The sequence below is a fragment of the Spea bombifrons genome, chromosome 4 (assembly GCF_027358695.1).
Source record: "Spea bombifrons isolate aSpeBom1 chromosome 4, aSpeBom1.2.pri, whole genome shotgun sequence".
Lineage (NCBI taxonomy): Eukaryota > Metazoa > Chordata > Amphibia > Anura > Pelobatidae > Spea > Spea bombifrons.
In genome coordinates, this window is record NC_071090.1 from 20705266 (window position 1) to 20732808 (window position 27543).

General features: G+C 40.0%; 1 protein-coding gene across 1 annotated transcript; it reads right to left on the minus strand.

The window, feature by feature from the left end:
• Window positions 1-254: 254 nt before the first annotated feature.
• Window positions 255-27300, minus strand: NDST1 (N-deacetylase and N-sulfotransferase 1). Its single transcript, XM_053462487.1, has 15 exons — window positions 27222-27300; window positions 16497-17302; window positions 13209-13691; window positions 12686-12773; window positions 12095-12249; window positions 10682-10867; window positions 9875-10003; window positions 6112-6294; window positions 5300-5396; window positions 4131-4254; window positions 2503-2677; window positions 2154-2324; window positions 1671-1780; window positions 1479-1581; window positions 255-1162 (listed from the first exon to the last, which is right to left on the minus strand). The coding sequence occupies exons 2-15, from the start codon at window positions 17007-17009 to the stop codon at window positions 1043-1045; spliced, it is 2637 nt and encodes an 878-aa protein (XP_053318462.1). The 5' UTR covers window positions 17010-17302; window positions 27222-27300; the 3' UTR covers window positions 255-1042.
• Window positions 27301-27543: the final 243 nt, after the last annotated feature.

A 27543-nucleotide genomic window follows, 5' to 3' on the forward strand; every position in this document is an offset into this window, starting at 1 on the left:
TGCATATGTAAGAATTAAGACTTATGAAAACAATTCAAGTGGGACTGCACCTTTAAAGCTCTAGTGTCCTGCATTTGTGTTTCTGTGTGGTTGAGAGACAGGAAAAAGCAATGATAGTAAAGGTTCAGAAAGAGTCCTCCAGAATTATTTGGAGGTTGAAGAACCTTATTTTCAAGGTGCAATCATGATCTTCCACTCCAGAATCATCGGTAATTAAAAGTCCAGGTACCGACTTCACAATGTCTCATGAAGGTAAACTTGCTCTTCAATAAATTACTTACGCAGTACCAGTGTTAAAGTGGGACATGTTTTGCTTTGTTTGAAGGGTGGAGACACCTACAAAAGCTGGAGTACCTACAGCTATAAATACATTTCACATATGTGTATTATCGTTGACGTAGACTTCTCAAGCACCTCAGAACACACTAAATTTTTGCAGAGAGAGGCATTCACATAGCAAGGTATCATCTAGTTTCAAATGGTCATTCAAATAACCACCTTGAAAACCACTGCAGTTGGTTCTTAGGAAGACTGGGACATATTCTTGAAATACATGGTATTTCTAAATTAGTGGAACTCATTCTTACATAACAGGGTCTGTGGCTTTTCCACTTTCCGGCGGTTTGTTCGGTCAGATGCTTAGATCTTTCAGCTTAAAGCAGTGGGCCCTCTGTTACATACCTCCAAAAGATTCACAAATTGGCCACTTGAAACGAATATCAGTTTGCAACAATTCATAATACTTAATAAGTGGTTTAGTCCAAGAACAAAAAGTCACACAAATATGTAAGACCCTATAAAAGAAAGGATCCTACAAAAATAAAGATGGCCTCTAAAACAGGCCTTTCAGGGTGCAAACTATGGCTGTTTGACGCCTTCAGAAGAAAAGGTCTTAGAAGAACAGCTCCAGAAAAGTCTGTCAAGGTAACCACAAAGTCACCAAACCGCACAGCCACAACTTCAGTGATGCAGTCTCAGTCTGGCCAGAACCAGGAAGGTCTTGAATCCTTTTCCCCGGTAAATATTCCAGCAGCAGCAGCAGCTACCTAGTGTTCTGCAGCTCCTCTCGAAGCCAGGTGGGTAGGGTCTGTCCCATCTTGTAAAGCAACTTGGACAGCTCAACGTTATGGTCCCTATAATAATCCGCGAGGAAGGATTGGGACTGTGGAAACAAAGGTGAAAACATGAAAGTAAACATTCATCTATAGAAATACATACTACACTAGAATAACCTAAAATCACTCAGTTAGGAGAGATAAAGCTATGATAATAGTTTCTAGAATGATCCAGCCCTGCACAATACTGCAGTATCATAATTTTTTTCAGAATGTAAGGCATCTGCAACATTTATAAGAATGCTTAAAATTAGAGGGTGCTTGCACAATAGGACACAGGCACATCCTTTATAAATACAGTTGAAAGGGCAGTGACCCTGACATGCTAAGAGATGATTGAGAGAACGGACTGCCCAAACTTACATCTGAATTCATGTCTGGATATCTCCTCCCTTTACTTTTTCCTAAGCACTTGGTTTTTCCTCCCTCTAGAAGCTGGCACCAAAACCCCTTTTTGGGATCAAATCTGAAAAAATAAAATGTAATAGTATTGTAGCAATATAATACCATAGAAAGTTAGCGTGTGTGTGTGTATACATGTATGAAAATACGTACGTCAGAGCTTTGTGATAGTCCATAGTATTTGTGACTCCTAAAAACTTTTGGACTGTCTCCATTACATTAGCTGGCTCAGTTCGCAGCAACTTGCCATCTAAAACCAATATCTAGAGCACAAAAAAGAATGTGTAAGGTCATTTATTAGTGAAAGATAGCAAAACAACGATAAAAAAAAAAATCAAAATGGGTCATTGTGAAAGGAAAAGGAAACCTATTAAATGCAGAGAATTTCAGGTGTAGTAAATACTAGCGTTCTCACACAATCACAGATTTCATTCCTTTTGGGGGGAAAAAGGCAACATTTAATACAATAATTATTCCTGAAAAGAGTTTGGACATGAACAGTGCTTTGTTTAGTTACAAAGGTATTAAATTTGGTGAATGTAGAACACCACCCTTAAAGTGTATTTGTCTTCTCCATGCTGAAAATTAACTTTAATGTGTTTATTACTTATTTCAAACAAAAGATATGTCTCCTACCTGGTTAGCATGGTAGTAGTTGAGCCAATGTTCTATGTGGGTCGAGTACCACCCCGGCACCAGGCAGCGGTTCTGTAGTGTTCTCAGTTTCTGAGGAGCATCTGGGCCAGCAGTTATTACCTCTTGGAAAGTGTATTTCAAAGCCACAGGATCATCATGGGCTCTCTGGTGCTGACAGTTAAATAAGAAACAAAGATTTTAACACAAAAACACAATCTATATATGAGCACAGCCTCACCGACCAATCTACAGGTATAATAGCGTGTGCTATATTTATACATTTCAGATTTTTTAATGAAGTATTGTATATTTATTCAAATCCGAATTTCAGTGAAAGCAACATATTCACCTGGTACCAGGAGTAAGCTCGGTCTGCAGGATTGATGAGTATCGTAATAATCTTTGCTTTTGGCAGCAGAGCTGCAGCTCGTCTGGGAGTTGCCTCCGAATCAAAGTAGTTGGCGCTTTTCTCAAAGTAAAAGTCGGACGTGGTATTGGATGGAATTGGGAAGAACTCCATATACCTAGAAGGTAATTAAGAAGAGGAGGTGGGGATTTAAAACCACCGAAAATAACAAAATGGTAGAAAATTCACTAAACGGTGTCAGGATTCCACCCTGCTAGCCCGGACCATGCATAATTATTTCGCTGTCATGTCCGTTTACTACCACTAGTGGCCACCCTCTCCCCTCTCTGGAGTACTCAGGATCAGATAACCAGGTACAGCCGAGTCTGATCACCTGAGTGGAACCTGGTCATTTGCATTAGAGTGTTTTGACCGCTCTCCTTTGGCCTTGTACCCGTGCCTGTACCTGAACCCGTGTCTGTACCTGAACCACCCGTCAGCCCTTCCAGTGGGCCTCCGTGCCCGTCAGCCCTGCCAGTGGGCCTCCGTACCCGTCAGCCCTGCCAGTGGGCCTCCGTACCCGTCAGCCCTGCCAGTGGGCCTCCGTACCCGTCAGCCCTGCCAGTGGGCCTCCGTACCCATCAGCCCTGCCAGTGGGCTTCCGTACCCGTCAGCCCTGCCAGTGGGCCTCCCTAGCCGTCCGCCCTGCCAGTGGGCCACCCTAGCCGTCCGCCCTGCCAGCGGGCCTCCCTAGCCGTACGCTCTGCCAGTGGGCATCCTAGCTGTCTGTCCTGCCAGTGGGCATCCTGCCGTGTGCCCTGCCAGTGGGCATCCTCCCTAGAGACTTACTGCCTGTACTTGCTGTTCCTGTAACCTTCATCAATACAGTACCTTTCCAAGTATTCTGCCTGTGCTGTGTTTCATTGCGCCTGTCTGTACCATCCCACTAACCGTCATGCATCGTGGGATACAGACAGAACCCCTTGTATCCCCTGCTACTGGGCTCCTACCCGACCTGCTTACCAGGGTCATGACAAACGGTCATAGAATCAAAGCCACATGTGTGGTTCCACACATAGATCTTACATAAATGTGTCATTTTATTCTTTCATCTAAAAGGTTAAATCGTGAAAAAATAAATAAAAGCTTTGTTTTTACGTAAACAATCCATGCTTACTTTTGTGTCACAAAATTTGGCAGAATTTACTTGATTAAAGAGTTTTCTGTGAAGGGTTAGAGCATTAAGCTCATAGAAATTATGATTACAATGCTGAACTTAATGGCAAATGTATGAAATTCAGCAGATTAAGTTGAACAGCATCATTAATATTAAAGGAGAGAATACAAGGTGGCCTAGTGATTAGATCTGTGCCACCAGTGGCCATATATAGAACTTATAGATTTCTTCCCCTGGGGACTTTAATTGCTCCCTCACTAATGCACAGAAGCAAGTAGGATGTAGATAAGAGATTAGTCATCTGGGTTAATGATATCACATATCCATTCTAACATTCCCCCGGACCAACAGGGACCGAGCACTTCTGCTTCACAAAAATGTAACGTAACGATACACAGAATACACAGCATATTGTTCACATGCCCTGTTAGGGCAGATCGCTGCAACTGCCTACCAGTCAATGCCTTTATGGTAATTCTGCCCATTAAAAAACTGGATTTCCTCAAAAGTCTCTGAGCTGGGATAGTTGCTGCTCAGGTCCGGATGCATCCCCAAGAACAGATAGAGTGCAGTGGTACCTGAAATAAAACGCAAATAGAAACAACTTATTCAATTATTCAATGAAAACCTGCTGAAATAATCATCCGTCATAAGAATGAGCCCAATGGCTGGCATAACCCAGGTCATCAAGAGCAGAAGACTGTGAGCTGGAGTCAAGCCAGCTAAACAACCTCCTCCTCGCCACCTGTGGCACCTTATGTGTACCTGAAGGATGTATACAATGAGCCTGTGGACCCTGCGGACCCTGCGGACAAGTTCATCTGTGATCTGGCTCATGAAGGGGTTTTTTTCTGTTTTGTTTAACATTATCTCGCACCTTAACTCAACTTTACTACTCATTACGCAGGGCCATCTTGGCCTTAATGATTGCAGCAACAAGTTTAGCTCTTCATAATGCACATGGAAGTATTTGAATCATGACTTTCTGCAAAATATATTGTACGCTGTCCATGGCAATTAAAAGTAAACACAGAACATCCACTGGAAGTTCAGAAAGCTCTATGGTCTTTGACTGGTACAGATTTCAGCTCCCCTCTGGCATATACAATAGCAAAAGTATGCTTTATTTTAACTTAAAATGATCACACAGTTTTTTAATACTAATTCCACCCCCTACATAACATCCTGTACTAATCCCAGCTCCCACTGTGCACACACCACATCCTGTACTAAGCTCAATTTCCCCTCTATTGAGACGCAGCATCCAGTAGTAATCCCTTCTCTTACTGAAAAGCCTTAGCTAATAATTCCACCTCCCCTGCTCCATGTATGACTTTGTGCACAGATATAGGCCGCTATCCTATTAACTCACACCCGGCAGGCCGGACATATTTCTCGCTACATCATGCCCTCAGTAACCAGTATTTAACTATTTCAAGTGTTTTGCAGGTACACAAAACGCTTTACAATCAACCCTGAAAGCCTATGTAGCAAGAAGGATGTGGTTTGGACAGCAAGGCTGGGTGACATACTCATTCTCATACTCATACTCATTCAACAGATTAAACTCCCAGTGCGCTTCAGCCAGAGAATGCCAAGACTTAGAATAAGATAAAAACATACCCGTTTTCTGAGGTCCGATTATAAGCAATTTCGGGAAACGATCGCAAGTCTTCTCTTTGGACCAAATATCTTTGTGTCTTTTGTCTTCACATGGATCCTGCAGAAACGACGAACATGCGGGTATCGTTTGAGCATTATGTGTGCGGAAAGGCAAGTATGCATATCAAGCAGGAGCTGGCAGTAAAAATATATCGACTGTGTTTCATTTGTCTTCACCCCACTGAGTGAAATAAGAGACCACAGGAATCTGTTGCTTCTTTTTCGGTTTTCTCAGGACTAACAACCCATCTGTTCTCTGGCCGCTCTTCACTCGCTGAGATAGAGTAAAGTTAGGCAGCTGGAGCTCCAGACAGCCAAAGCTATGCGACAGGAGGCATCGAACAGTTTGAAAAAAGCAAAGAGAAATCTCAGCTGTCCCCTTTTGTAAATGTTGGGCAAGAAAGAGAAGCCATGTACTTCTAACGAAAAACTGCAATCGGCCAGACAACTTTCCCACGTGGACAAGGGCAGGAGATTAAAAGTTGTCCCATAAAGAGTTTTAATCAAGGATTGTAAAAGTGTGGCATATGGCTGCATGTACCCGGCACATATGTAATTTAGCCTTTACTGGCCTTAAAGTGTCAGGGTTACCTTTCTTCCCTAGCCCGGCACCACCTCAGTGTAGGGCAGTGGTTTTATCTTATGACATCTTGACATCCTAACATCTCTGCTCCTTTGAAGTATTTAGTTTGCCCTCGTTCGTTTAATGCTTCTGATTGGCTGGCAACCAATAGTAATCATTCTCCAAAAAAATATACTAGCTCACACATTACCTGCCATAATGGGTCCTTCTCCTCTGGGAATATTTGAAAATACTTGTGAGCAAGCTGGACAGGGGGCAGCGTTTGCAATTTTAGGTTTGTCCAGGTATTCAGGAACTTCACCAAGTGCTTGAATGTATAGAGTCCAAGGCGGTCATTGCCATAGTTAGACAAGTGTGTCATGAAAATGCTAATCTAAAAAGGAAGTAGAATTTCGAACAGAGTTATTATAATTTGCATCAGAAAGGCTGAGATCTGTGACAAAAGGTGTCATATCCAACATCATCAAATATGTTTCCTGGCCCTCCCTTCCCGACAAAGGACATATGGACAATTTGGAGGTGCTGGGCTTTAAATGCAGTACACAACAGGTTAATCATTAAATTATTATCACCACCACCTTTTATTTATGGCTTTTACATAAAGTTCCTGGCATGAATGGTGGGCTTTTTGAGGCCCCGGCTCATGAGCTTACAATTAATTACATGCACAAAAGCCTTGATGGTTCATGCACAGTAAGGGTATGCAGCAGACATTTCATATGGGATTGTAAAAAGTGCATTCTACCAGTAATTGTAGAAAAGCAAAATGATCAGACTTGTAGTAAAACTTGTATGACATATTCATTTCATACAATTCATTTCGTACAGTCCCCGCAGGCTTAAAAAGTTAATATCTAAAAGGTTTCCACTGCAGTCTTTGCTCTTGATTGGATAATAATGATTCATATAAAACATTTCCCAATATTGTTCCAGAACATCTGACAAGGATGACATCACTCAAGCTAAACCTTAATGTTTTGTTTTGAGCATCTTTACAGTCATTCAGAAGACTATACTCATTCATTCAGAATCACTATTTTTTTGTTTCTACAGAGAGATAAATTAAAAAAGGGAGACATCAGCCAACCTATGCACTTTAATGCATATAATAGCTAAGCATCGCCTTATATTTTACCATTTTTTCTCTTGCAAATTTACAAGGGGTATTCATAAGAACGCTCTCTATGCATTTTCTCCGTTTCCCCCTGCCCACTGGTTGCTTGAGGCAATAGTGTCCCTTTAAATGAGGTGTTAGTTCCAACATAACAATGCCTTACAGATTCCTTTAGCGACCCATAAAAGCTGGACTATGGACAACTGGGCAATGAAATGGTTCAAAATACAGATCTGCAATTTAGGAGCTAGATTATTACATTGTATTAGCACAGGACACTTAATTCAAAGAGATCGGAACTAAAACAAACAAAAATAGAACAAAAGACTAAGTAGGTCATCATACATTACGTAAAGGAAACTGAAAAAAGTGAATCATGCGCGTGGAACAGAACTGGGAAAAAAAGCCACTTTTTTTTTTTAAAATAAAGAATTTTGATTACTTCCTCCTGAGAATGCATTGGTTAGTATACTTGACAATCTCTGACATGCCTCTGGGGGAATGTGTTTGTGATTATCTAATTAGCTGTACCGGTTGTGGGTTAAATGAATGTCCAGCCTATTGCCATCCATCAATTGTGCTCCATTTAGAAATCTCATTCTTATTTATCAATTAGAGATCTTCTCATTAGTGTAATACCTAAATGCTTCATTCATAATTAACAGAGTCTCAATCCTATATGGCTACCCTATTATTGATGAATATACCCATTATTGTAATTAACTATTTGCTCACTAGTTATCCTTATATATATAGTAACTCACAAAGGTGAGTAAACCCCTCACATGTTTGTGTCTTCATGTGACAACACTAAAGAAATGACACTCTGCTACAATGTAAAGTAGTGAGTGAACAGCCTGTATAACAGTGTACATTTTCTGCCCCCTCAAAATAACTCACACAGCCATTAATGTCTAAACCTTGGCAACAAAAGTGAGTACACCCCTAAGTGGAAATGTCCAAATTGGGCCCGAAGTGTCAATCTTTTGTGTGGCCATTGTTATTTTCCAGCACTGCCTTAACCCTCTTGGGCATGGAGTTCACCAGAGCTTCACAGGTTGCCACTGGAGTCCTCTTCCACTCCTCCACTAAGACATCACGGAGCTGGCGGATGTTAGAGACCTTGCGCTACCCCACCTTCCATTTGAGGATGCCCCACAGATGCTCAATAGGGTTTAGGTCTGGAGACATGCTTGGCCAGTCCATCACCTTTACCCTCAGCATCTCTGAAGGGAGCGGATCATGCTCTGCTTCAGTATGTTCTGCACAGTACATGTTGGCATTCATGGTTCCCTCAATGAACTGTAGCTCCCCACTGCCGGCAGCACTCATGCAGGCCCAGACCATGACACTCCCACCACCATGCTTGACTGTAGGCAAGACACACTTGTCTTTGTACGCCTCACCTGGTTGCCGCCACACATGCTTGACACCATCTGAACTAAATAAATTTATCTTCTTCTCATCGGGCCACAGGACATGGTTCCAGTAATCCATGTCCTTAGTCTGCTTGTCTTCAGCAAACTGTTTGCGGGCTTTCTTGTGCATCATCTTCAGAAGAGGCTTCCTTCAGGGACGACAGCCAAGCAGACCAATTTGATGCAGTGTGTGGCATATGGTCTGAGCACTGACAGGCGGACCCCCCACCCCTTCAACCTCTGCAGCAATGCTGGCAGCACTCATACATCTATTTCCCAAAGACAACCTCTGGATATGACGCTGAGCACCTGTATTCCACTTCTTTGGTCGACCATGGCGAGGCCTGTTCTGAGTGGAACCTGTCCTTTGAAACTGCTGTATGGTCTTGTCCACCGTGCTGCAGCTCAGTTTGAGGGTCTTGGCAATCTTCTTATAGCCTAGGCCATCTTTATGTAGAGCAACAATTCTTTTTTTCCCCCAGAGTTCTTTCCCATGAGGTGCCATGTTGAATTTCCAGTGACCAATATGAGAGATAGGAAATAATTGGGCAATTCCTCACTTTTGTTGCCAAGGTTTAGACATTAATGGCTGTGTGTTGAGTTATTTTGAGGGGACAGCATATTTACACTGTTATACAGACTGTACACTCACTACTTTACATTGTAGCAGAGTGTCATTTCTTCAATGTTATCACAAAGGGAGTAGTAGCAGCCAATTGCATGCATGCAGTGTTTGTGAAAGTGTTTTTATTGGGGGGTTTTGTGTGTTAGACACTTTTCTATGTTCCGCCAAATAATGCAAAGCCATTTTTAGGCGACAGGTGCTTTTCAAGATACTAGTATCTAGTTTTCTCACTAGGTTTAACATCAAAGTGTAAGCAAGGCTCACACAGAACTGGTTGTCTGAGTTCCAAAAAAACTTGTTCCCTAAAGTCCAGTGGACACCTTCCAGGAAAGCTGCTTCCACCACAAGTATATAAATTAGACCATCTTCAAACACATCAAAGAGAGTGAGCAATTGCTCACAGTTCAGGAAGCTCTAGAACCAATTATGGCCTCATTAAATATTGATACAATATGTAATGGTTCTTTTTTTTTTTTGCTAAGAACAATCTGGTACTTTATCGATTTGATTGACGGTAACTGTCTCAAGGATACACCTGAGATTCATAACAAGGATTGAGTATGCTCATCTATTCCAGTTCATCTCTTTAGCTCAGCAAAGAGTTTCAATAAACGCTTTAATGCTTATGTGGCCTATCACAATCTGGACTGAAATAATGGTCCACAGATAGTGATGAAAAGTACAGATTATGGAAAAGTAGTTAAAGTGCACTTTGGGGGATAGGGCAGAACAAAAAAAATACACATCTGGCAGTCAGCTCCCACACACATACAAAAAAAAAACGTTTAACACATACAGGATTGAGCAGCACAGTCAAGAAAAGTTCTCCGCCATTAATAATCTTGTCCAGTTCCACCGGGCCCCCAGGATACTCGTTATAAAATATTGTGTGGGTGAACAGGCCGCATGTCTGACGAGGAAGGACCTGTCAGTGAAGAGACAAAGAGAAAGCCATATTAATTTCCGATATTATTAGTGTGGTACTGGGCGTTTACTTATTTCATGTTTTCATGCCTTTAAATACTGAATGAGAGCTATATAATAACCCAGAGCACAAAGCCACACCATATGTTTGGTTTTATTGAGACTATCGTTTCAATTACCTATTGATCCTGTACATTTTCTTTATTCATGTACAAAAAAATAATCTCATTTATTGAAGTTCTGTATACTAAAAAGCAAGTTGTATATGGGTTTTTTGACATGGCTTCTCTTGGAAGAAGGGCCGAGTCAGCCACATGTAACATACCCAGATAAATAATGTATAACATAGCAAGAGAGTGACACAGGCACTAGAGACTTTATATGAAAATTTAACCACTTAAAAACATAGAAAAAATTTGGCCCATCAAGTCTGCCTATCCTGTTCTGCAGTAAAGACTCAATCTCATTCAGTCCTCGGTACTCTTACGCCTAACCGTGTTAACCTCTGTTAACATCTGATGGAATGCTGTTCCGCTTACCTACAGCCCTTTCAGCGAAGTGAAGTGAAACTTCTTTTGTAAAACATATAATCCACTGACAATCTGCACTCTTTGACTCTGATAATTAAGTGCGATACAGTGAACATATTACAGTGTATCCATAGACATCCACAACATACCATAATTCCATTGTGAATGAAGCCTCTTCGGAACCGGGCAGGTTTTAGGTGGGGATACTCCTCTGTGCTTGTGACCTTAATACCCCAAACCTGTTTCCATGCCTCATAGAGCTGCACATGAATAGGATAAACACCAGAATGGTGAGGGGCTACCGCATACCCCATGTCTGTTGGTATACCATGCTCCTAAAATATAACCAGGGACACTGTGTGTCAATGTACGAAAAAGGAAAACAAAATCCCAAAAAGGTATGAAATAATTTATACGAACAACCAAAAATGCTCTGCTACAGAAGGTTTTGAACAATGGGATCGTGTAAAAACATTCCACTGTTAATAGGGATCGGTGCAATATACAACTGGAAGCAATTCAACATCCCAATAAAAAAAACAAACAGGAGAACAAAAAGATACTTACAGATGTTCATATTTTATTTAGAGGGAAAACATTTTTAAATAATAATAAAAATAAAATACTATTTATTTTCTAGCAGCATGGGTGACAGACTCATGATTATAACCATACCTGGGAACTTCCAAGGGCTTGTCCCTGTAGTACCCCCTCTCATACACCTTACATGAGGAGGGAAGAGGCCATGGATGTGATAAGGGGCCAAGATTAGGCCCGGTTAGACATTGCAGGGATGGGAAGCGGACAGAAGCTGGCAGAACTCGGGTTAGCGAGCATGAACAAATGCCATCCCGTCACCCACAGATTAAACTGGCAGACTTCAGGGAAACACAGCAAATCACCAGTTTTGATTCTAATTAATTTTGCAATTGATAACAGAACAATATGGCTGCTGAACAGAACATGTGGTCTTTTTCAACTTAATAAGAATTTATATATTTAAAAAGTAAGGGGTTTTGGGAAAGTTTAAGGCTGAATTTAATAAACTGTATTGACAGTTGAGCTCATGGTCTAAGGAACTCCAGTTTTGTCAGGATGAACTATGGCATTAGCATGAGTGTGTATGTCAGCATATAATGTTAGAGTATTTGTATTAGTGTATGGTGTTAGCGTATGTCTTCATGAGAGTATGATGTTAGCGTGCGTGTAACTTGTTAGTGATTGCGCGCATAAGATGTTAGCACGTGTGTGTTAGTATTTGGTCTTAGCATGTGTGTGGCTGTCTGTGTACGGTTTCATCCCGAGTGTCTGTTGTAGGTAAAATGTAGAGGATAAAAGAGTACTTGTGAGGCCCATTTCAGGTAGATTCAAGTTGCTTCATTTTTGTTTAATAATGTACTAATGCATTTATCAACTTTATTTAATGAACATGAAGGAGGGGGATCCTATAAGCTATCTTGCGCCAGGGCACTTAGCTCACTAATTCCACCACTGACTCTAGATTCAATATCCAAAAAAATAATGTACAACTGTAGCACCCTTACACATGGATTTGCACTTACCACGGCAAACTTCCTGTTCAAGGCCATTTGCTCTGCAAGCACAGACTGGTTGTGGAACAGATGGGGCTGCATATGACTCCACATGTGTGGGAACCACCAAAACTGCTTCACATAGGAAAGCAAGAGATCATCCCCTTCATCTTCCTCATCAGTACCTGGTACCAAAACATAGTCGTGGGATTAACAGTTAACAAATTCTCCATGTTCTTATAATGCATGAAGATAAAATTATCAGGCTTCATTCCTACACACACAAAAATGACCTATGTTACAGTATAACCAGCAATGTTGTCCCCTAGATGTTTTTCCCATTTATGAGGGCTGCACACCTTTAGGGGGTGGACACAAATTATTGTAAAAAAAAAATAATCTAATGTTTTTTTCCTGACAGACTGGTTACTAATAAAGGTCCCCAAGACCCTGACAACATATCATCTCTTTTAATAAACATTTATTATAGGTTTTTGTAATATTTGACTGCTTATTTATGTCATATACCATGTATATATTGTCAACAACAAGCTTTTTTGGTGCCAACAACAAAATACTAAACTCAATTTGAATATGGATGCTCGGTATTAACATACTCACCTGTGTGGAAAAACTTTCCTGAGAAACCAAGATTGAAGGTGAAATTCGGGATGTGAGTACGTAGCTCATTCTGGGTGTCGAAGAGCGCCTGAAAGGAAAAGTAGGAGTCATATGGATACAGAACTTGTGGCTGTAAGAAATTGATACATGTGAACACAACAAAGTGTAACCTGCAGTTAAAAAATTCCCATGAGTTGAGCATCTCAAAAGAATACTCAGTTTGGAGCCACAAGCTACTGGGAGTTGAGTCCCGATTGAGTTCGATAAACAATCAAAATCAGGAAGAGCGATTGGTAGGTTAATGATCAGCAGGTTAATGATGCGCCAAGCCAGATCTGTTACAGGAAGTTAACATTATTTTATTAAGAAAACGCTAAACTTTTTTTGAACAGTGGATATTTCATTCCCATACACAACAATGAAAGAAAAGTATAGTACAAATTTATCAGATGGTTAAGCAATATATAGAAATGTACAAATTTTCTAGATCTCAAAGTTGAAGTCTCTGTTTGTCGGTTCTTACCTTCACATCTTCCACTTTCATTCGAGTCCCCTCTTTGCCAACAAATATGTCATCAATGTCCACTAGCACATAGCGGTTGAGGGGGAGGGACAACCTCTTGCTTGTGAGAAATGACACAGCATCTACAAACACTAATTTGTGAAGCCAGAAATTTAAGTTGTTGCCAAAAAGGACCCTTTGAATCCCATCATGGAGCCCCAGGTCTTGCACCACGGTGGTGTGGAGGGCTGCATCCACGCTTAAGTGAGGTATGGACTCTGCCGACTTGGTCTTAGCTAAGAGAACTGGTTCATAGGTAGAATGGTTGGACTGGAACACGGTCCAGTCTTCTCCAGGGAGGTCACCTTTTTCCACTTGATTAGGCCGGGTTATGTATAACAGTGGGGACTTGGGATTGATGCTGCAGTCCTTCAGCCCCAAATTTGAGTGAAGGTAGAGGGGGAATCCTTTAAGTTGAGCGCTAAGCAGACTGTTCTCATTTGCCTATAGTTGGGAGAAAATATATTATAAACACATGGATCATCAAATCAGGACCGCAACTACGATATATACTGTAGTGCTGTTTTGGATGCCAAGAAGTAAAGACCATAAACAAAGCAAGCAGCTAGAAATATAGCTTTATATAAAATATTTGCTAAAATGCACAATTTCCTTCTCAGACCCAGTTAAATTCCATATAGTTCAACATTTGACAGCATCTGTATTTACACTAGAGGCCATGACTACTACCCAAATACATAGGTTTGCTTACTCAACACAAGATATGTTCACACCTGCTCACAATGGAAAATAAGATCACATTCTTGGCTCAGGTGACAAGATCTTGCAATTGATTAAATACTAATGGCTCTCTAACACGATAAATGTTACAGAATTATTGTGTGGTTATATCCACATACCCTTAAATTAATAGACTGTTTGAGATTGCACAACGTGTAACTAGAGAGCCCTATATGGGAATATTTTCTGCGTTTGCTGAAAGTCAATGTACACCCCCTCACACACACAATTTACAACAGACCCGTCACATAAATTAATTGTGACATTAATACAATGTATTCAATAAACTATTAATTGTGCCTTTTATTTCTTAATCAGTTTAAGTGCATTACAAAATTCTTGGCTTAGAATTAAGGGAATATTTCAGCTCAGGGGTAACAAGCACGACTTCTCATTTTAAAGCCGCTAGATCCAATTAAATTCTATGAAATGCAACATATAACCTAATGGGGATCAACAATTTGGGAAGGCGAGGTAAGGGAAGGGGAAGTATATAGCTTTTCAAATTCAGCCGCCATGTTAAACTGAGCTTGGCTTAGTTGCAGTAAGAGTATCTTACTTTAAAACCACATATTTCTCATACAATTACAAGAAAAAAAGAAAAATGCTCTCATGCTATGAGACATTTTAATAAGACATTTATCAATGTTAGGACATATGTTGATGAAGGATATGTATTAAATTTGCATTACATGGAGTCTGCTTTAACTGCTGCTGCTTATCGGTAGGATTATTTTAAGGCTCCATTAAAATTAGTACCATCCATAATTCATATTTGTGTGTCCTTAAAGGAGCCATTCAGTCCATAAAGTAATGTGGATCAAATGGTAAAAAATGGTAATGATAAAAATTGCCCCTAAAATGGTTACATGGCTAAACTAACAAAAATAGGGTTTTTTGTTGTTAAAACAGATTTTTTTTAAGCGAGAAAAGATCTACAAGTATACATAAAAGAATATTTAATTTTACATGTGCACATCGGATTACAAGGGAAAAGTAGGTACAGCAAAGGATCCTGTAATGGCAATACAATACTTTATTGTATTATATTTATTTACAGTACTGTGCAAAAGTTTTAGGCAGGAGAGAAAAATGTTAGCATTGATGTTGTTTTGAAGGATTTGGACTTTTCTTCCATTCACTCACTTTGCATTTTGTTAAATGATAAAAATAAACTACTAACATGTCTATTTGTGACAGTATTCTGCTTACTTTATGGCATTTTTTCACACCTGCCTAAAACTTTCGCACAATACTCATACACTTAATTTACGCATACATACAGACAATAAAAATATACATACACATACAGACAAGCTTTCCCACAGAACTGGCTCCATCCCACCTTACAAAGTTACACTGCTAATGTTGGTTACTAGCAGCCCTTTTACATCCTAATATAAAAAACGCAAAACAGAACATCACACATATTAAATATAAGGTGCAAAGCTGAGCTGTATAAAAACAGCCAAGTCTGGCTTAGTGTCAGCCTACAATGTAATTTCCATCTGCTAATTGGCGGTAGTTATTTTAGCTAGTTTCAGATCCGATCTGGATCACTTCCCTAAAGCCAAGCTAGGAAATTGTTTACATCAATATTTAAACCATATATTGCAATGGTTTCAAAAGAAGTGGGTTTCTAGGAAGTTTGTCACATGTCAAATGCTGGTGCAAAACATTATGGTTTTATAAGCAATGCGCAACACATAATGTAATTCTCTCAAGAAGAAAGCAGTGTGCAAAGGCGAGAGCCGTTCAATAAAAGCTTGGTCTTCCACAGACAGAGATGAGACTAAGAATGGTTTGAATTGGAACATGCCAGCTGAAAGGAGCTGTCTAGCACGACTCCTTGTTTTGAGCACAATGACCCATTTAGAAATTTGCGAAAGGATTAAAGGCACTCAGTCGGCCTAAATATGATGCATCTTGTTAAAACTCCTGACAAAAAAGATGGTGTTGGCACGAAAACGGATGCTACATTGAGGCTTGAGGGAACTTAGTAGCACTGCAGGATTTTTCTCCCTGCTGCAGAAATACAGCCACACAAATATAGAAGGTGCTGTATAACAAAACAAAACAAAAAAAGGACCAGGAAAGACTACGAGACATCAACATGAAGTTCTGGGACAGCTCACGATAGAAACATTTAAAAAAAAAATAAAAAATCTATAAAGGGGTTTAAAATTAAAAGTACAAGAAGGGAGCATATTTCAAAAGGTGGATACATGGACAGGCTAATAAAGCGAGGAGATTGATTTATTCCCAAGTTTCTCTTGCTCCTTGATACAGTTTTCTCATGAAATCTATGGTCAATGAAATTGAATCTGTACATTTCTATTACTTTTTACAATTTTCTCATGCAACTATCGAGTTCATGCATCATGTTTCTTTTAAGGAAAATAAAACCACGTGTGACACAATCTATCTACAACATAAACGGCAGGGAATGCTGTTCTTTCAGAAACATTTACCTATAAAATGTCAGACCTACTACCATTAGAATCTTACCTTGAAAAATCCAATGATCCCAACTCCATATTCCACACAGTACTTGTCTAGCAATTCACGGTTCCACGCATCAAGGTTGACATATTTTAGTATGTTTTCATATACAATTAGTGCAAATCTCCCTCTGTCCTTATCGGTGAGAGTAGGCATATCCCCTTTCCCTGGAGCAATCTCTGTCCGATATTTAAAACGGCTGGACTCCAAGATGGCGACTATCTCCTGTCCCAATTGGGAGTAGAGGCTCTCAACAAAGACAAGCACCAGAGGGTCTGTGCGGGAAGACTCCACAGACCTCATAGGCTTCACAGGGAGCAATCGGGAAGGGCTGATTTTCTGTTCATCACAGTCTGGGGATTGAGCCTCACTTCCCGAAGGCTCAAGCCCCCTTTTCCAGCCATACAGGTAATAGGCAGAGATGAAGACACTCAGAAGGCAAAATGCAACAAGAAGCAGGAGGACCAGTTGTGGGCTAACCGGCCTGCAGAATCTACGTGACTTCAGGGACACGCTCATGATCCTGCTACCTTGCTAGGAGGAGCAGAACAAGATCTAAATCACGTGTCCCCCAACACAAGTTATGTTTGTGGTAACCTTAAGTCCTCTTGTTCATGTCACCATGGCACGTCCATCCAATGTCCAAGTCTAGGATAAAACAGGCTTGAGAATTCGGCCAAAGAAAGTATTCTCCGGCAGAGAGGCTTAGGAAACCTGCCGGAGGGGGAAGCCTTGGATTTAAGCAGCCGTCAAGCATCATTTGCGGGATCAGGAGTTTGATGGTAGGCCGTTACTCCTGTGGATTTTACTTGCTGTAAGAGGAACATAAACATATGGATCAGTTTGCAATAGTACAAGGTCATATACTAAACACACTGGCATTAGTCTTCCAATCATCAATATTCATTCCACCCAGAACAAAAATGTTTTACAAATTTAAGAGATCAAACACATTTACATATCTGTTTAGTATGGGCCTAGAAAGAAAGTAAAATTTGCCAAATGTTAAAAAAAAAAAACTTCTTATTTTAAGACCGTTGTGTTAGAGCAAAATTTACAATTAGGATACAAAAACTAATTTAATAACAATGTGACTGATAAACCGTGTAATACCTATTAGGAGAGTTAACCTGATAAGACGCACCCCGCAGTTGCATAGATACTTTGTAGACTGCAGGGAAGACAATTACTATCTATAACATCCATTTAAAGGTAAATTTCTGTAATTTTTTAATACGCATACCATGAAGAAACTGTTTTTCGTTGCTCAAAAATTATTTCTGGGACTGAGGTAAGAGCTACGAACTATGTTTATAATGCCGCATTTAATAATAGATGGGCCAACTTCAGCAGAGAAGGTGGACAGCACCTTTAATAACATTCAGCTACCTCTAAATACAGTAATCCCCTCCCCCCATAAGATAAATGTGACACCTTGCTGAACAGCTCAGTACTGAATCATTAAGCTGATACATATTTGAAGTCCCATAACAACGCTGCCTGCTTTACACTTCCCAGTGCCCGGCATCCACATAAATCAAACCTGCCCAGTGACAGGCAGCCAGAAGAGAAGTCTATAAAGTAGGTCACGTCTACCTCTTGGGAGAACACGGCTCCAAGCCGTGTCACACCTTGACAGGTACTCCCTAGCTAGTTATTCCTTCACTGCACAATGGTCAATCCGACTCCAAGACAAGCTAAAGCGTTTTTGTTGTTTTTTTTGTTTTTTTTTTTTAAAAAAAGCTTCTTTTATTTTGCTCAAGCATTCGGGAACAGACATGAATAATAGGTGTTTTATTTCCAAAGCCACCGTCAGGCTGCCCCTACAGCTTTCAATGTTACTATTATTACAGAATTAGCATTCCACCAACACAGCCACTAACTTCTGCCTGTAATTCCTTGCCAATAGGGCCAAGAACCTGCACACTTCCCTGCCAGCCCTTCAGGATACAAGGGTCCAAACGGCTGGGGAGAGGTCTCCTTTTTCCACATATCCAAAAAGACAAATCTACCTCTCCATCCACCTGCCCACCCCCAACTACCATTCATAATGCACATACCAGATTGTCAGGCAAACTACAACCCTCCCCCTCTACCCCCTTGGGACAACTTTCTAGTAGACATAGTGGCGATAAAAGAGGCGACACCAATAATTAACCTCTTGGGGTTATTTCATCTTCCGGAACAGTCTAGAAATGTTTTTTGGAGGTCATAATACAGCATTGAGCTACAGAAGGAGGGGTCTTTAAACGTACCTGCATCTGAGCAATAAAAAAATAAAATAAAAAAAAAATTCTATATTATATATATATATATATATATATATATATATATATATTTGTAATATATAAAAACGCATTCATGCATTATATTTTTATAATATGTAAATGTGGAAAATACATTGTTATAGCACTGTCTAACGAAACAAAAAATGAGGTATTTGCAAAAATGTTTTTATCATTTATTTATAGATGGATTTTTCTGTTTACATAATTCTTTACAATAAACAAGAGGGTTTTAAGTCAACGTTTACATTTGAAAGTCCAAAGCGAGAAATAAAGATTTGGATAATAAATCGTGTTTCATTTTGAATGAAATTGTACACTGAAAAAGTAACATTCACATTTTTAAACTAAAGAATATTAAAAAACGCCTCCAAGTGCTTTTGTATCTTGATAAAATACTTCTTCCCAGCCACTCAGGAAAAAAAACAGCGATAAAATACAATTCTCCATTTTGGAGCAGATAAGCTTGGTAGCCTTGGGGCTCAAATTCTTATCGGCTGGTGAAAAACAAACTTCTATACAGAGGTGGGGGGGTATACATTTTGAGTGTCTTAAAATATTTCTATGTTTTTTTTTTAATTTCTAAAAAGAAGGTCCATGTTAATGGTAAAAACAGGAAATACCGCAATTAAGAGAACATACATGCAGTTCACATCTCAGATTGTTCACATCTTGAGTTAAGGATGGACCTTTCTTAATGTATTCAAGGCTATTGTACCAGGTTTATAAGGTCTGTTAGAATCCTGTACTTATTACATTTACCCTTTATTATACTGTAAACTTTAACGCAAAATAAATACATTTAAAAAAAATGTGTACATTTTGAGGTGCTGTTACACCTAAGGTGTGAACCACATAAAGTGAAGAGCAAGAAACCTGGCTTTCTATTTTTCTCCTCAATGCATCCCGTTAAAAACTGTTAAAAGTTCTACCGAAATACTAGAGTTGCTTAGAAACAGAGTCGTGTTATTCCTTAAAAGCCCTCCTCATTGTCATACATCACAGCAGTGCGACCTCCTACTCCCAAGCACCCTTTAAACTAATAGATCGGACATCCGAAATTGGCAGGCAGGCAAGCAAGCAAGCAGGCAGGCAGGCAGAGTGGTACAGTACAGAAGAAGCAATTAAGAGGCCCGGCTGAAAGGCTTTGAACAAGTAACTACAGAAAAGTAGGAATAAGGTTATTCAATATGTATACAAGAGTAGGACATAATAATTTTAAGTATTTAGGAAAGTTGAGGAATAACATCTAGGGAGAGGAGAGAGGTTAATGCACCATTAACAGCATCTCTACTGGCTGCAGGTACTCCACCCATCAATGAAATCATCGTCTTCGGTTCTCCATTAAGTATTTAAAAGAAGCAGCCAAAAGGATATCACTGATAATTAACACCAGCAAGAACTAACAGAAAGGGTAAGTATGCATAGAAAAAACGATAGTCCCTGTTAAAGTTTTATGAAAAATGTGCTAACATTCAATCTCTTGAAAGCCATTGAATCATATAGTGTCTTCAGCCTAAGCAGTGCTGTACTTCTGTTCCGACCCTTATGAAGAATGTTCTTTATTCACTATTAATTAGCAACTTAGTAAAAACATATCCCCAAGTGTCCCTCTTGGACCCCAATTTCATTGCCCCTATTTCCTACGAGCGTTTCGTTCTAAACCCCCCCCCCCAAAAAAAATCACAGCAACGTGCATACAAATAGCAAACACCTGCCATCTGACATTGTACTTATTAACAATGGCCACATGGTGCCTGAAATGCTTTGCAGCACCAAAGACACATTAAACCCAACATCATTGGTGCCACTGAACCCATATAGAAGGCGGTATAGGGTCTACTGTCAAAGAGTGAAGGCCATTTAGGACATCTAAATCATCATGCAGAAAGATATTCTAGAGCAATTAATTCCAGGCCTCCATTACATTGAGGAATTGGGAGCGACAAGGCCTTACTGCTGATGATTTTTATCAAACAGCAGGCATCCACAAGATTATTTTTTCTTGCCTTTTCATAAAGACGATACTCAGTTGGGTGCCTTCAGCGTCTAGAAAGTCTTGCGCAACAGTAAGATTCTTTAAAAGGCTCACACAGTATACAGTAAAATCTCTGTTCCCCATCAATTAAAACAACGCCATCAAACATTTGAACCCTGTGTGAACTTTTACAACAGGCTACAGGAATACTCATTACCCTACAAACCCCATAGAACAGAGAGGAATCTGCAAAGAAACACAATGATGCCAATGATACACACACCACAAAAGTCCTCCCGAAACAAAGATAAGTGGTAGCCATTTTACAGATTTCAGAGACCTTGTACAAGGAAAACATCAATTCCACTTTGTGTTACATCAATGTCGTGTGAGGGACACCCGGGGGGAGACAGCATATGTTTTGTTAATTAATCTCCCTAAATGTTTTAATGCTATATGCACAGATAATAATGGATAAAAACCATTTTAACGCCAGCATTGCAGAATGTATACATTTGCTATAATGACGATGTGTTTAGATTATCCCTAGAATGGCGACTTAAATTTTACCACATCGAGAGTCCACCTCTTTGATACGTCTCAGAATGTTGCACAAGGATTGTATGATACTTAAAAAAAAAAAACTAATTTAGACCTATTAATGTTTTAGGTCCCTAATAAAATCATAACATTTATGGTCCAAAACCATTAATATCTACTAAAAGTAATAGTTTTATTTGTAGAAAAGAGGATCTATTTAATTTTTTACATATCCTACTAGAAGCACAATTCACAGGGGGGAGCCCTTTTAGCAGAAAGTCTTTACCGGTATCTGCCGTGTCTTGGGATACCTGGGAAGATTATCGCCCTCCCTAGAGGTTGTCTGGAAGAAAATCCAGACGCTAGACGGAAGAGCCCTGTTTAACATCTTGCCGTACAGCTAAGCTAAATACGGTACAGGTGATGACCCAAGTTGTGTTAGAGGGCCTAAAGACTGGAAAACACAGGAACATTCAATAATCATCACCTAATTCATAAACCCAGGAAGAAAAGCTGTGCAAAGTGGTCTACAGAGAATCCCGCACACATGGCCAAAAAGCAAGCATCGTCTAGTTACTGGTCTCAGTCTTAAAGGGGAAGACCCACAAAAAATTGCCTTAACCCCTTAAGGACAATGGGCGGTCCCTAAACACATTGAAAACAATGCATTTTGAGCCCGTACATGTAAGGGCTTTGTCATTAAGGGGTTAAGAATCAAACAATGCTGTATCCAGCAAATGTAGCTTAGCACCGACAAAAACGTGGTTTTTATCTCATTTCGTTCCAATAACCTTCCTTTCGGAAGCTCCCATTGCCGTTAGCCATGTGATATTTTGGATAACTATCTCAGCTCAAACTTCACACTCAACCGATACTTTCCGGTAATTCTAATGAAGTCCGTTCCACCATCTGCTTCTATTAGTCATCACAACCATGTGCAAACCCTCCATACAATTGCAACGGGGACCAAACAAAATTTTAAAAGGGAGCAAAGCTATGATAAGCATTAAAGTGTATATGATAACCTTTAAAAAACCGTAAGAGTACCGGCAATTCACTCCAAACTCAAAACAGAATAAAAAGCTACTCAATTTCCAAAAATCCTAAAGTCTATAAGGAATAGCAACATCATAATTTAATTCTTATATCCACGAGCAGGAAGCAATATGATTAAATGATAGCAGCTAACAAAAACTAGTATTTAGAAATGCAAATATTCATTTTTTTTTTTTTAGTTTTCCTCTTAAAGTGGAAATTCATATTATTATTATTATAAAGGGCCAACAATTCCCTGAGATCTAATAATGTTACTTGAAGGTATTTACACAACTCCATTTAAAGGGGCCCTTGTTAACCCCTTAATGACAAAGCCCGTACATGTACAGGCTCAAAATGCATGGTTTTCAATGGGTTTAGGGACCGCCCATTGTCCTTAAGGGGTTAAACACTTTGATGGCATAACATAGAACCTATAGGGTAAACAGAGTGAGTTAACTCACTTTGAGCAGCTTCCAGTTCCTGAGAGTTCAGATCCCAATACATTTTGACTTCAAAAGTCCCTGCATTGCCACAAGTTTCTCATGAGTTGTGTGGAAAAAGTGTTAGATTGTGGTTATGCATAAAAAAAAGCGATCCAATCACCACAGCAAGCAATTCAGCGTTCCTGCTGACAGTTGTTGGCACCGTACATACCTCCCAGGTGTCCCTGTTTATGGAGGGAAGTACCATCTCGCTCTGTCCCCCTTTCCTCCCGAGATTTTTCTTTTCTACAAGCTCAAAAAGTTTGCTACAGCCTTAAAAGCAGAGATTTTGGTTATCAAAAATTTCTTCTGAATACCTATATCCCACTGATTTAAAAAAAATTCTAGAAGAATGACCAAGTTGAGAATGAAGTGCTTCGTATGGCACAATTTTCTCGCATCTTCAACTTTTTTTTTCAAATTTTTATTTTTTTAATTCCTTACTATGAAGGAAACGCACCAGGAGCCACATCAGCAACGCTGAACATGTACAAGACGTGCTGAGGAATCAATAAGGACTTGGAATGTCGATGACTTGACCACTCATGGATTGCAGACCTCAAGTGACATTTTCCTCAGTTTTGAGAGGCCCCAAATAATATTTCTTTTTTTTGTTTGGTTAAAGATGGAATGCGTGGTTTTAGAACTTTGAACTTTAGACAAGGTTTGCAAGTAATAACCCCTAATTGCTTAAACCTGGACATGATTAAAATAGAAATTACAAATTAAATGGAAAAAAATCCAAAATACTTTATTTCTTAGTAAAACAGAGATCTTGCCTCCACCACCATCTGTAAAGGAACCCAATTTTTGAGGAGTAAACTAAAACTCTCATGATTAGTAAGCTAAAGACTGCTTAAATATCCTTGCAGTTGAGCTCCATGCTGGCTTCCACTGTGTTATAGAATGCGTTAGTATTGCAAAAAGACCTAGACTGGGACCTAAGCCAGAGCTTCACAAATGCCATGTGCCGGGTAGCCATGGCTCCTAATATTGTTGTGCCATTTTATAGTGATCTACATGGGTTTACTTCTTTCTGGCCCCTTACAAATATCAAACTAGCTCTAAGATGTGTCTGTCTGGGTCATAATGTCCATACACATTCGGCCAACCCGGACCTACGGGACTGTCATCAGTATTAATGTCCCCCAACCCATCAAACTGTACATAAAGGCAACTCTAAGAAATATAATGAACGAGAAACATTCATGTGTCCAACGAGAGCAGGGGAAGGCTGGAGGTGAGCATGCACACATGCGCAGCACTGAATAAGAGATGAGTTAATTAGCACTGCCATAAAAAACCAGCTCATTAGTGCCGACAATGGCAAAAAAAATCATGAAACGTTTTTAAAGGGACTGCAACACCAGTTTTTTTTTTTTTTCTTCTTTCCAGGGGTTAGTAAAGCAAACCAAGTCACTGTTTCTTTAAGATAATTCTAATTCAGATAGACTCTCATCTGGTTTATAGCTTAACGTGGTGACATCATATGTATGTTGTTACGGCCTTTCCCTCTCTGGTCCAGTGCAGCCTGATCACGCTCAGAACTATTTTATGATCTTTTACAGACTGAATGGGTGCAACACAGAACCCCATTCATCAAGATCATTTAAAAACCGAGCGAGAGAATTGGTCGCTGACTGGATGGATGTATTTACAGTAACCCACAAAATGAATAAAAAAAAAATAAAAAAAACCCCAGTATTTCAATTTTATAAAATATTAGATTAAGGGTATGGCATCTGAAAAGTTACTCTGGTGCAAAGTCTGAAATGTGAACGGCACTGTTCCCGCCGACTTTTTATTATATATAAAAATGTATGTATACATATACATATAATCACCCCCTTCGGGGGAGGAAAAAAAAAAAAAGACGACTGATGAAGGCCAGCTGTAATCAACAGCTGCTTTGGAATCTCACCGGTACATACCATAAATTCAAACGCGTCTGCCCCGGGCAGGTAACTGGCCGTTAAAGATTCCCCATTTTTTTTTTCCAAGCTCTAAATATGTAGATTTTGTATCTTTACAGCTCACCTTGCGCCTCATGCCTCTGTCTGGCGACGGAGATATCTGCACAAACCATGCGCCGACGAGCCCACTCTCCCAAAGGAAAACACAAGCTTTCCATTATTTTTCATAATCGCATCCGCAAAGAACGTACCGGTTAATCACGTCATTTGCTGGACCGCTAATGCTTTTGCAGTAAAGGGATTAAAATTCGGTAATTGCTTCTGGGATGCGAACCTTTACACCGCGTACGCACAGCACTGACGAACACTCTTTTATTTTCATAAGGTCCATGCTGTCAAATCACGTTGTACAAGAAGAACTGAACGACAAATTATTGGGCTTTATTTATACAGGGAGAATGTCTTCCACAGCACGATACAATAGAAAAAGCGTACATAGGAGACTTGAAGTTTACACAATAAGCTTTGTGAGCGCTGATGAGAGCTTACAATCTAAATGTCACACCGCAGCAGAAGAAATAACAAATATACAAGAAAGCATGTTTTTTCTCCCCCCCCCCGATCATTATTAGGAAGGCTAAGAAAAATCGGTATTTCTATAATACGTTAATAGCATTTCAGAAAGAATATGCTAGTAGAGAACCGATATAAAGGACGGCCGTTATTACATCACTGGCTCAATTAGTGACCTAGCCAATTAAACACGGACGGGTAGAACACCGTCGTCAATGAAAACGAATGATGTTCTATTACTGCATAATAATAAAACCAAGCAGATTAACAGAATTTTCCACCCCAAAAAATAAAATAATTGTACAGCTCATTTAGAATAGATAGTAATATATATAAATATATAGTACATACAGGCTGCTTTTTATCTCTTGGGAGATTTAATCTGTATATTTGTATTTTAATATTTATTGTAACAATGTAATGTTTGTAAACCCAGGGCATGTTTGAAAACAAGAGAAATCGCAACGTATCCTTCCTGGTAATACGATTCATAAATAAATCAGTTTTGAGCCACATGTAGCTTTTTTTTGGGGCCAACGGACCACATAAACTCAGCCCCGGCATTCTCTGCTACAAATGATAAGCCCCATCCTTGTTGAATCAAACAGAAGTCTAGACACCAAAGTACCAAAAAAATGTCGATACAAGCCATGGAAGAAGATGTGTTTATGTGTTGTGTTTTCTAAATTAGAAACCTAAAATCTTACTCTAAAAATATAATAAAAAATTAGCGGGTTGACCAACAAAGAAAGAAAGAGAAGGACCAGCAATATGAGCCATCTTCTGAACTATAAACGCTATTAATGGTCAGGTCATGCCAAACTTTTAGTTTAACCCCTTAGGGTGGTAGGAACGTCTAGTGAGTATTAATCAGTGTTGATATAGCTGGCCCCAAAAAAGTTAATGTACCTGTGAAAGATAAACCTCCTGTGGCTTCATGGTCAGTTAACCATTTGCGTTACAGGTCGTGACCAACAAAGACACTGAGAAGTCATCGTTTACATGCCAAGGGTAACGGATGATGGCAATATTCATAAAATCAGGTGTCGCAAGCACAATAGGTTTTTTTTTTTTTTTACATCCACAGTGTTTTTGTTCTGCACGACATTGATAGACATACAGTATGACAAGCAGTAATTGAATGGAAATCACTACAGACTCCAGCTACATATCGGACAGGATTCCGTTATCATCGTCCGCACATTTTTAAATGGATTTTTGTTTTCCCAACATGGAAAAAATACACTAAATCATATTAAATAAAATCACCAGTTAGTCTCGCAGTTACCAATCACATCACCAGTTAAACCAGCAGCAGAAGACACAAGCGTTCTCTCCCCTTGGGCGTCCCAGTGATTTCAGACAAGCTGACAGTCATGCCCACTCTTAATTGCCCCGTAAATTATTTTCTCGTCCCCGGGCCTTTATATTCTCCCCATAACTCTCAGCCTGCTCCAGGGACTGTTTAAGCTCCGCAGCTTGTCAGCCCACCAGCCTGCGGCTACAACTTTACCCCCTGGATGTGGCCTAAGTATTTTATTCACAAACAACACACAACTATCAGGCATTCACACACATGGACCTTTCCCCTGTCCAGATCTGACACTACCCTCCAGGGCATGGACATCGCACACACAATTAAAGGCACAGACAGGCTCAGATCTGCACATGCAGCATACAGACACACATACATACATACATGCACACACATATCCAGACATTCTGTATGTGTACACAAACACACACATATACATACACATACACATACACATACATATAGAGTGCTTTTATAAGCATACATTACATATATATATATACGTGCACACATCCCTCCTCCATGATATTTTGAAACACACAGCCACCCACTGGCTCTGACCAGCGGGAAATCACAACTCGCAAGCCCCTCCAAGCCCCCCGATTACCTGTTGTGCTCATGCTTGCAGCTCGCGGGCCCGATCCCCGGCCTGCCCGTTCTCCCGCTCCCTCCCCCGGCCGGTCCCTATGCTGGGAAAGGTTTTTTTTTTTTTTTTTTTTACAGGCGGCCAGAAAGGATCCCAGCTCCTGCAACACGGAGGGAAGGAGGGGACAGAGGGAGGAGAGAGAGAGAGAGGGGGAGGTTAGCAGATCCTTCACAAAGGCAGTGCTGAATCACATTAACCCCTGCGCTGCTGCCGTGCGCCGAGGGGGGGTGAAGGGGTTAAACCGAGACCACTATGGGAGCTGCTGTAAACAATGTATCATCTT

Coding starts and splice junctions, on each gene's coding strand:
- NDST1 (XM_053462487.1), bottom strand. CDS start 17,009: ATGAGCGTGTCCCTGAAGTCACGTAGATTCTGCAGGCCGGTTAGCCCA. Junction 12,774..13,208: donor TGAAAGTGGAAGATGTGAAG/GTAAGAACCGAC, acceptor TTTTCCTTTCAG/GCGCTCTTCGACACCCAGAA. Junction 1,582..1,670: donor GACTATCACAAAGCTCTGAC/GTACGTATTTTC, acceptor TTATTTTTTCAG/ATTTGATCCCAAAAAGGGGT.